Source organism: Brachyhypopomus gauderio, unplaced genomic scaffold (genome assembly GCF_052324685.1).
Source record: "Brachyhypopomus gauderio isolate BG-103 unplaced genomic scaffold, BGAUD_0.2 sc37, whole genome shotgun sequence".
In the NCBI taxonomy this organism is placed as follows: domain Eukaryota; kingdom Metazoa; phylum Chordata; class Actinopteri; order Gymnotiformes; family Hypopomidae; genus Brachyhypopomus; species Brachyhypopomus gauderio.
The window spans coordinates 963,208-973,013 of record NW_027506867.1 but is presented as its reverse complement, the minus strand read 5'-3'; the positions used below and the strand labels follow the sequence as shown (position 1 = coordinate 973,013).

Below are 9,806 nucleotides of genomic sequence, written 5' to 3'. Positions count from 1 at the left end.
TGACTTCTTACACACACGCTATATAGGGAATTTTGCAGTGGTGTTTAAAAGAGCACGTGTGTGTCCGAGTTTTACAGCAGGCGAAACGGCCACTTTCTTCACAAAAAGAGATGCTGATAATATTTTTATAGTATAATTTATATTTCCCTCTCTCATGAGGCAGAATTCATCTTTACTACGAATCATCTTTACTCTTATCAACACTGTTCAGTAAAAGCTTCTCCTGGAAGAAAATATCTGAATGTATGGGACCTATCAGATCAAACGTATTACTCCGCGCGCTAAACTCAGCTCTTTCTTTAAGTCCCTCATTACGTCCGCTCGGTGCTGAAACATCTAATTGTCTTTTGCAAATAATCCGGCAGTGAACTGTGTACGTAGAGCCCCCATACCGTAATTCAACAGACACTCAAACATTGCTCTGTATGGATACGTGTTGCTAGACTGAGTTATTAGTCTATTGCCGAGCATAACGGTCCGTGTACTTCGCGGCCAACGGATTTTCGTTTAGGAATCAGAAAGCGAAAGACGGAAAATGCATCGTTTCCCGTCTTTCGTTTCAAAATTATAAAACATAGAACGGAAAACGAGCCATTTCCCGATTTTTGTTTTCTGATTAAAATTAAAAAATCGATTTTAAAAATCCGGCGTGGAAATCTGATTTCTCATTTCTCATGAGTTTTTTATTTATTTTTTGTATCTTGACCCGGAAATGATCGGAACTCTCACGGCACCCACAGACATTGGCGCTACGTTTGATTTGATTCAGAGCCATGATTCACACAATTTTGTTCAGACAGCCAGCTTGAAGTGGAAGTCGCTGAAGGTATTGCTGAGGTAAGCTTTTCATTGTTATATTTTTTATGATGAATGTTTTTTGTGAAATATGCAATGGCTACATTAATATAGCTAAAAAGCTGACTACAAGCTAATGGAAGCCAGACATGCTACAATTTGCAGATTTAATTGAGTGGCCCATTTAATTCCACTGTTAGCCCTGCGAGATGACCTGTCCAGGCTGTAACCCACCTGCCACGTTGAACTGGATACGTGGATAAAAATTTATGGAAGGACTATACACATAATTTATCCAAATCATATATTTTGCTAGTCACATTATTATTAGAGGTGTCAATTCCAGGTTCATAGATTAAAAGTCCTCACCAGGATTTTCCTCAGGCTTCCTGGATTGTGTTGATTCCACTAATTTGATCTGGATTGCTAATTAGAAATTCTAGCAAGCTTGAGCAAAATCCTGGTGAGGACTTTTAATCTATGAACCTGGAATTGACACCTCTAATTATTATCATGATAAGTATTAACAATCTTGCTTCTCCACACATTCCACTGGAAATGTAAAGTTATTTTTACCAGTACACTTCCCTATTTAGTGCCTCTATGGATAAACTGTCAGCTTCTGTGCTGAAACCTTTTTTTAAGTGACTATGTTGGAGATTGCAAACATAACAAGCTTCTAATTTTTTTTCTCCAAGCATGTAGTGACCTGTGTCGTTCCCCCCCCACTTCTAGACTGGATCATCTTTTTGTCGAAAAATGATGACTGGATATCTTTCTGCAAAAGGCATTAAAGCTTCTGAAGGCAGAGTGGGCAAAGTGTTGAGAAGTATTTATCAACCTTATCATGCGGCAAGACAGCAGGTAATGTTAAATACCAGTTTTCCAGGAGAGCACTGGTGATGAGAATCTAATCTTGCAAATATATTGAGCGTTTATTGTTTTATTTTAGGGTGCCCGAAATCTGAACCCCATACCCTACAATGCAGAATACATGGGTCATAAGCTCCACTTAGATCAAAATGAAAAACTTGTTATGTTTGGAGTGACCCATGTCATGGCTATTGATTGTTTCAGCAAGAAGATTGTCGGTCATTCCACCATGCCGGTAAAAAACAACAAGGATGTGTACAGGTAAAATAACCTGACTAGTGCTACTAGTATTCATTTATCCCTCAGTCTGTTATTGTTCTGTCCAGTTTTAACTAAATACTTTTTTTATCGTTACTTTAAGAGTAGCTGGGGTGCTTGTTATATTTAAAGGGTTTAAGTTTGCGTGTTTTATTTTCAGATCTGCTCTGCTTTCCTGTGGACTGTGGGATCAGGTCAGAGTTGACTGTGGGAAGGAGTTTTACCTGGCACTGTTCATCCAGGAAAGGCTGGCAGAATACAGATACAACTGTCAGAGGTAGCCCTACATTCAGACACCTTCTACAAGGGTAACAATATTTAAATACTTACTTTTTTTTAATTAACTTTCTTTTATAAACTAGTGTATTTCAGATGAGAACAAGCCTCATCATGCTGTTTTAAAATATGCACAGAACCATGTGATTGAGAGAATGTGGTCAGAGGTAAATGCCTGAGTCAACTATCCTCTGAAGACAGCTTTGGTACAGCTGGTGGACATGGAGGAACTGGACATGGAGGACAGCACATCCAAGTACTGTGTGTCAAACTTCACATGCCAGATAGCCAGGATTGGTATCACTAATGTTGTAGGGGCATGGAATGCACACAGGATCCCAGGTAGGATTCATTCCTTTTTACTGGTTCTGTTACAAGAATATTTTGTTAACGAAGCAATTTAAATTTAGTTTACCACTCTATAGTAAATTTCCATATGACTTGCACTTACGAATGTGTAGCTTATTTGCATATCTGTATATTCACTACTAACTGAAATTTTCAATAGATGGGGTAGTTTCAATTTATAATATACCTCGATTTGTCCTGAATTATTTGGATATCTTGCTATTTTGTGTAGATTTCCTTATTATTGAGTATATCTAAATCTGATCAATGAACACAATCACCCCTTTGAAGGAACACTAAAGTAATAAGATAAATTCATAGATTTCTAAATGGTGTGAATGTTAGTTATGTTCACTTTATTATAACAAGTAAATTTTAACTCATTCATTTGTAAACCCTTAAAACACACTTGTGTCATGCAGGAAAAGGAATACCAAATGAGCTGGCTAAAGGGGGGTGTCCTGCAAAACTTCCTGAGGACCTTCTGCCTAATGGTGCTGCTGCAGCTGACCTGTATCAGCGGGAGGTGGGATCAGCCTTGAAGAGAGATTCCGTTTTTGGACTGGAGCCTTTCCCCTCCGAAGAAGCCAAACAGTGGACTGAAATGGAGTTTGGTTCTCATTTTGACTTGTTTTCGCTGTACCAACACGTGGTTCATCATAACTATGGACCCTTTAAAGATGCTGTTAGGTTTCTTATTGACATCACCAGACGTTGTGTGTGATCCATTAGTGGCATTCAATTAAGAAATGAGTACATTTCTCCATAAAAAATTTTTATTGCAGAGAAAACTACAAGCTGTTTCAATTTATAACAGTTCAAATAATTGCTTGAAACAATCTTGTTTCTGATTGTTGGCAATAAAGAAGAACTTGCAATTCTCGAATTCTTTTTTTAAATTCTACTTTTGTGTAACACCCAAGCTCGTATATCATTTAAACAATGTAACATAACAATGTAACATTAATAATTACATAATGAAGTGGTAAACCGCAGTTACCAACTACTGTTCAACTCCCAAACCATGTTATAAACATCAAACTGCTTGAAACCTATGGACAACCAAGTAAACAAGATTGTGATTATAGAGAAAACCACCCATCAAACAGGATGAGGAAATGCGTTACTGATAAGCTGCAGAGGCTGCAGGTTAATATATATGCCAACACCACCCAAGCTGATTTTATAAAAGGTTCCTTTGTAGGAAAACATGGTCAATTAAGTTGGTGTGATGTTGCCTCTGCACTCTTCAGCTTTGCAGTGACAAATGCCCATTTCTATTCAAACAATTGTACATGAATTCCACATTTATATCTCTTTGAGGAGAGAGAGAACAGCATGGGGACCCTTAACCTGGTGTACTCTACGATCAAAATCTTCAGCTCTGCATTTCAGACAGTGAACTGCTCCACACATGTTCGGCATCCAACTAGAGACTCACAGCATGTGGAAAACATGGGTTCCTCCATTAGGCCTACAAGGTTTAAAAAAAGAAATTGATACAGAAAAATATGTGCCAGTTACTTTAAATGTAAAATAAGAAAATTAAACACCATTTATATTTGCTGAAATGTGTAATGCATACCTTTGCAAATGAGGCAGGCAAAGGCATCCTTTACAGAATGCAGGTGGGCATCAGTCACTGCTTTGCATGTGTTCTTTGCAAGCTCAGACAGCTGGTTTATTGCTGAGGTGATATCTTGGAGGCTCTGAGCAGCTTGCTTTAGTTGGTCAATTTTGCCAATGACCCCTTGTATGCTCATACTGTCGTCGGCCCTTCGACTTAAATGTAGAACGACGGAAAATAGTGAAATCACCAAATGTATGAATATTTTTCTTATATCTGCCTATGAGGCCTTCAGGTTTTCTTTTAAAAAATATTTGCCAGGTAAACTTACTTATACTGTTTGCCCTTGTGTAGAGAATGAGTTTGACTTTACATACATTACCTTGCTTTAGCTGTTCTTCCATTCTGGAACTCCACAAAGTCATCCTCAGAGATTGCATAGACTTTTCTGGAGTTCTGTTTCCAGTAATGGGAACCTTAGGAGAAGACAATGTATTTTCTATATTTAATAACTTTAATGGTAAAATGTAAGAAGCAAGTTTTTGATCACTTAGCTTACTTCTTGTGCCCTCCGAGTCCACTATTTCATTTCCTTGGCTGTCTGTCAGGGTAATCACCTCCTCACAGCCCAAGGCATCCTTCACCTTCTGTGTTATTCCTTCCACATTTGCTTCAGCTTCCAAAAAGCGAATGATGACTGTTCTGGAAGTGCTGAGCTTATCATTTACTATTGTGGCAATATGGATAGACCTGTGGAGGAATTAGATAATTAAAAATATGGATGTAGAGAGATTTTACTACTAAAGACAAGTTAAATATTTAACAGCTAACCTTTGGAAAGATCTTGCTGGAAACTGGTTGCTTGCTCGTGGCATTCCAGCTGAAGGCTGTGGTGTGTCAGTCAGAGCAGAAGGTGAGGGTCGGTGCATGAAGGCAAATGGAATACCAGGAGTGGGTAGGGATCTACTTGCAGGAAGTGGACTAAGAACTGGATCTCCATGGACCTCATAATGACTGAGGTATGAAAGATTTAGGATGGAAAAATGTCCTGCTGGCTCTGGAAATATTGCAGTGTTTGCATCATCTGTAATGTACAGACTACTGCAAGTAACCTGTTTAATTTGGAAAAATAATTAAATTATTAAGTGCTAATTATTCACAGATTTTATGTTATTTAGAACATAAACATCTGGACAAAATAATATTGGAAACATTAAATTCTAAATCATATTTCAATGTACTTTAAGTGCTTAAACGTACCACAAAGTTACTTTTAGCTAACATTAGCATTAACTGGATCACATGCCATTAAGCTAACCAAGGCTCCATAAAGCTAAAATAAATATTCTTATATGTAAATATATCAGTTACAAGTTGAACAGTTACGGCACCTGAAAAATCCTGCATATCTTGTCCACAGACATGTCATCTTCCTTAAGTGTAACACGTCTGCTTTCTCGAAAAAGGATATAACTGCCCATTTCCATCCCACCTATATCCAAAATACACCTGACAACGACGGAAACTGCAGCACGCCCTCTACTGGCACGAAACTGTCAAATGTTTCATGACAAATGTTTCAAAAGTGCCGCGAGAGTCCGATCATTTCCGGGTCAAGATACAAAAAAAATAATAAAAACTCACCACAGAATGAGAAATCAGATTTCCACGCAGGATTTTTAAAATCCATTTTTTAAATTTTTTTTCAGAAAACAAAAATCGGGAAATGGCTCGTTTTTTGTTTTATGTTTTATAATTTTGAAACGAAAGACGGGAAACGAGGCGTTTTCCGTCTTCCGCTTTCTGATTCCTAAACGAAAATCCGTTGGCCGCGAAGTACACGGACCCATAACGTCCACCTGCGAAAACCGCAATGCTACTGGGTAATTAATGCAGCCCACCTCGGCACCTGCATCAATGTCTGATCCATCATCGTTAGTGATCTTGCATCTCAAAAAAATGTAAGAATTATTTAGATCAATATAATCGGAGCCATTCCCTGCGATAAAAAAATCTATAGGTGTGGAATCTGTTAATGTGGACAGTGGGGGTATCTCTACAATTGTGTATTTCTCAATGCTTGTTTGTGTATATGGAAGCGCAAAAATATCTAGCTCACTCTTCACACACTCAGCTGAAAGACCATGTAAAAACGCCATATTTTAAAAATATATCGCCCCTCTTTCTCTTCTTCTGTCTCGATGATGAGCTGCGGTTCTTACTCCTGTGCTTACACGAATTAATACATGAATTACATGAATTAGTACTGGCATCCAATTTAGATGCCGCGCGTTTTTTAATCTTGGGGGCGTGTCGTCGCCCAGGAGGTCTCTTTCTCCTCGAAAGAGATGCGAGTCCTGACCAGTGTTAATTTTGACAGAAATTTTTGATTTAGTTTTAGTCTTAGTCTTTTGACTAAAATGTAATTTAGTTTTAGTCATAATTTAGTCATTGATTTGTTTTTAGTCTTAGTCTAGTTTTAGTCGACTAATTATCATTAGAATTTAGTCGAATAATATCAAAATAATTTAGTTGACTAAAATATAAATGGTGTAGTAGTCATTATATACACTTGCACAAAATGAAACATTTATTAACCAGTTACAGAATATTATTTTTTGTATGTGCAATATATACAAAAACAAATTTCCAAACAACTCTATTGACCTGAACTTATAGTTATTGAGCATAACAATAACAAAACATTGATGACCAGTAGGTCCGCTCTACCTGAAAACATATGGAGTTTATGAACAATGCATATTAGATTCTATATAAAACTGTGCGCCGTAAAACAATGCCATAGCCCGCAGATGTCGTTTCATTTGTCGTATTTGTCCCGACATCATCATTCCTCATGGTTTACACAGCATCTTGTTTTTCTCAAAGTCAAAGGAGAAATGTGTCCATATATCGCCGCTCATCTATCTCCCTGCTGACATTGTCGAGTTAACGTCGAGTTTAATTTCATGAGTGACCACAGTTCACGGGCTAGTTTTGTCCTAACGGGTTCTGCGCGATGTGAAGACGTTAGTTCTGATTGGATGGTTACCCGGTTTGTCCCGCCTCTCCGTGTACGCTAAAGTAGTTACGGTTGGATCTCTTCTTAACTTATCCCTACCTTTCACAAAAATAAATCAGGTCTGATTGAATGTCGTCGCTGGCCAATATTTTCGTCTCGTTTTTATTCGTTGACGAAAATGTCCTTTAATTTCGTCATCGTTTTTATCCCTTCGTATAGTTTTAATTTAGTTATCGTCTCGTTTTCGTCATGAAAAAAGGTTCGTTGACGAAAACTATGACGAAAATTATTCGTCAACGAAATTAACACTGGTCCTGACCCCTCCTGGCTAGGGGGGAGTGTCTGATAGTTCATGACGTTAGAAACTACATCACCCACAATGCCTTTCGCCGCAGTTTTAAGGTGGGGTTTTGCAATATCAAAACCACGTTTAATAATGGTTAATGCTCTTCTGAATAATCCTCTAAATACACCCCCCAGCCCCCCGCCGTACATAACAGGTGTTCCACTATATCCAGTTAGGCCACTCCCTGCCTGCTGAGCATAATAATTGATATAGTTTTGCGCATCAGAGTAGCCGTTATTGTACATTCTCACAGACCAAAAGAATGTTTAACAGGTCGAAAATGAAGTGTAACTACAAACTTCCAATATCTGAACGGTATATGAATGTTTTGATCGTTTTTAACTTCAACAATTGTCACTTATGAGGTGTTTGCTGACAGCTACGTAGTGTGGCCTGTTGAATGTAAATGTGACTATCTCGTTATTCTCCCTGGCTATATGAACCATTTTCAGAAGAGGCACGAAACTATCCTCCACTCTCTGATATTGCACCACATCTGCAGGCCTGATAGTTTTCAGGCGCCACGCCGGAATTCCGGCGTACCGACATGTCCGCAAGAAAAAAAAAATTTGAGAGGGGGAAAAATCCGTCAAATCATAATGATAAACCACACGCGCGCATGCTATCAGTTTTGAGGCCGAAATATGATCCTTACGAGGTTCCCAAGTTACAATTTTTCGTGGTTGCTACACATTTCCCCTTTACTGTATAAAGCCTCGTTTGGACCTAAGTGGCTCTGCGTCGTAAACGGAACTTGGTGTTTGGTGTGCGCGGCGTCAGGATTAGTTAAACGCAGCTATGGATAAAGGTATTTGCCAAAAGGCTAGCTTTAGGATAGGATAACTGTGTATAGTAATGTTATTTACGTACAGTATGTACGTATGTTCCGATTTACACCGAAAATCAATTTACGACGGATCAACGTCGTAACCCGGGGACCGCCTGTAATTCAGACATCGGAAGAGCTTCAGAGGTAGATACAAGATAAATTCAGTATTTTAGCTTTATTCTGATTAAGTTAAATTTTTATCAGAAATATAAGAGTGTTTTTTTTTTTTTGAGCCGGTACAGGTGGTCAGACGATCTGGTTCATCCTGCCCGCCTTACGGCGTAAGGTGTAATACATGAACAAAAGCACAAAATGTATGTCCTAATAAACCAACACAAAATATTTATTAAATTTATTAAATTTTATATATAAAAACTAACTATAATCATAATACTTGTAATTCTTTTAAACTTTATTTGCATAATTTCTTTAAGTTGTCCTGTATCCTATAATTTACTAACAGTAATGAATAAATAATTAATCATGCCTGTTTTTAACATATTGTGTCTAATCTAAATCTTTAGGTTACAGCATTTTCTCAGAATATTATTAGAAATTAGTTTTTTATTTCACTTTAATGATTACCTGACTTATTTATTATTAATTTATTTAAAGATTAATTATTAAATATTCTAAATATGGTACACTAAACTGAGTTTGTCATCAGGTTTGGCTGATGGGTAAAGTGGACAAAGCAGTTTGTATTGTTACAGCATCAATATTATAGGCACTTACACCAGTTGGGGCTGTTAATATCACTCGGGTCTCATCAGGATTACTGGATAGTTGACACAGGATGCAATGTGCTCCATATTGTATTGCTTTGATCAGTACAGATTTTCCTACACCTCCAGGACCTGATTTGAACACATGAAATGGGTCTGGATTTTCCCCACGTAACTTCTGTACACACCAATGTTGAATTTTATAAAATATCTGAGATTGTTCTTCATTTAGTGAACAAAGTAAACACATTGCTTGGGCTTTTGGCATGGTATGAGGATTATCTTAAAAAGAACATACTTCTTTAGGTAAAAGGTCTGGTATAGCATCACCTGGTTCTTCTATATCTGAAATTTCATTGTGTTTGTCATCAAGGCATTCTAACCGCTCACATTCAGTCTCTGGACAAATTAGTGCCCATGCATCTTCCATTGGACCATTTGCCTCCAAGTCTTCTTGAGCTTTGTCTATGGAATCAGCCTCTTTGACATTTGTGTCCACTCTGACTTTGATGGAAATTAGTTCATTATCAAAATATTTCACAAACCCAGTTTCATAAAACTCTTGATATGTCTGGAATTTAGCTGGTTTCAGTTGTGTATTTAAGTAATGAGGCAAAAATAGCTCTAAAATGCTTTCATGATATTTCTCAGGATTTTTAGTTTGTGGGAAACGAGGATACCGAACTACAGCAGCATCTGTTCGTGACCTTTTCTTTACACATCCAAATTCTTTCTCCAACTTCACAATGTCAGTGGATGAGCTTTTC

At 37.7% G+C, this 9,806-nt stretch overlaps 1 protein-coding gene and 1 pseudogene across 1 annotated transcript; one reads left to right on the top strand and one right to left on the bottom strand.

Moving 5' to 3' along the window:
- The first annotated feature begins 241 nt into the window (after window positions 1–241).
- LOC143485750 (uncharacterized) lies at window positions 242–3,274 on the top strand (annotated as a pseudogene).
- Window positions 3,275–3,941: 667 nt separating this feature from the next.
- Window positions 3,942–5,059, bottom strand: LOC143485749 (uncharacterized). The gene is made up of 5 exons (XM_076985279.1): window positions 4,949–5,059; window positions 4,677–4,867; window positions 4,500–4,593; window positions 4,136–4,332; window positions 3,942–4,024 (listed from the first exon to the last, which is right to left on the bottom strand). Exons 1-5 carry the CDS (start codon window positions 5,044–5,046, stop codon window positions 3,942–3,944), a joined length of 663 nt encoding a protein of 220 aa, XP_076841394.1. The 5' UTR covers window positions 5,047–5,059.
- Between the last annotated feature and the right edge of the window lie 4,747 nt (window positions 5,060–9,806).

Excerpts from the sequence above, each read along its gene's own strand:
- LOC143485749 (XM_076985279.1), bottom strand. The coding sequence starts at position 5,046 with ATGCACCGACCCTCACCTTCTGCTCTGACTGACACACCACAGCCTTCA. Across the intron at positions 4,333-4,499 it reads GGAAGAACAGCTAAAGCAAG|TCGAAGGGCCGACGACAGTA; the intron begins GTAATGTATGTA and ends TCTACATTTAAG. Across the intron at positions 4,025-4,135 it reads TGCCTGCCTCATTTGCAAAG|GCCTAATGGAGGAACCCATG; the intron begins GTATGCATTACA and ends TAAACCTTGTAG.